The sequence below is a fragment of the Penaeus monodon genome, chromosome 23, assembly GCF_015228065.2.
Source record: "Penaeus monodon isolate SGIC_2016 chromosome 23, NSTDA_Pmon_1, whole genome shotgun sequence".
NCBI lineage: Eukaryota > Metazoa > Arthropoda > Malacostraca > Decapoda > Penaeidae > Penaeus > Penaeus monodon.
The window spans coordinates 39,879,188-39,879,821 of NC_051408.1; the positions used below are offsets into that span (position 1 = coordinate 39,879,188).

A 634-nucleotide genomic window follows, 5' to 3' on the forward strand; every position below is an offset into this window, starting at 1 on the left:
TAGTCAGAGCTCGACTCGTCGGGGTTGGCACCCTTTCCAGCGGTGGAGGCGGCGGAGGTGGATATAGCGGCGGAGGTGGTGGAGGTGGATATGGTGGAGGAGGTGGAGGCGGCTCCAGAGGCCCCAGCGTGGTCCGGGCTCAGCTGGTTGGCGTGGGCTCCCTTCCGAGTACCGGCGGTGGAGGCGGCGGTGGATACGGGGGAGGAGGAGGTGGATACGGAGGAGGAGGTGGATACGGAGGAGGAGGAGGAGGTGGAAGAGGTGGCGCTAGTGTGGTTAGAGCAAGGCTTGTCGGTGTTGGAACTCTGTCTGGCGGAGGCGGTGGAGGCTCAGGTGGATACGGCAGCGGAGGTGGAGGTGGATACGGAGGTGGAGGAGGTTACGGTGGAGGCCGCGGTTGGTGATGTGGAGTCGGGACAAGATAACGTCCAAGAAGATTCACTGACACCAATTAAAAATGAAATGACCTTAGTGATATTTTTCATTCTATTTCCATTTCCATTTCCACTACCCATAACTCTATTCCATTCTTCTTGCATTTGTTTCTGAAAGGATAAGAAATTTTCTTCTTGCCAAAACTTTTCGAGAGCAATAAAACATTGTTCATAAACATTCCATAGATCTGAATCTCAAC

At 53.9% G+C, this 634-nt stretch overlaps 1 protein-coding gene across 1 annotated transcript in view; it reads left to right on the forward strand.

Moving 5' to 3' along the window:
• LOC119588293 (acanthoscurrin-2-like) overlaps positions 1 to 462 on the forward strand; it is a 14,691-nt gene extending 14,229 nt beyond the window's left edge. The window contains exon 3 of the mRNA XM_037936985.1: positions 4 to 462. Coding sequence (XP_037792913.1) covers positions 4 to 404 — 401 coding nt within the window. The 3' untranslated portion in view covers positions 405 to 462. The remainder of the gene's footprint in view (positions 1 to 3) is intronic.
• Positions 463 to 634: the final 172 nt, after the last annotated feature.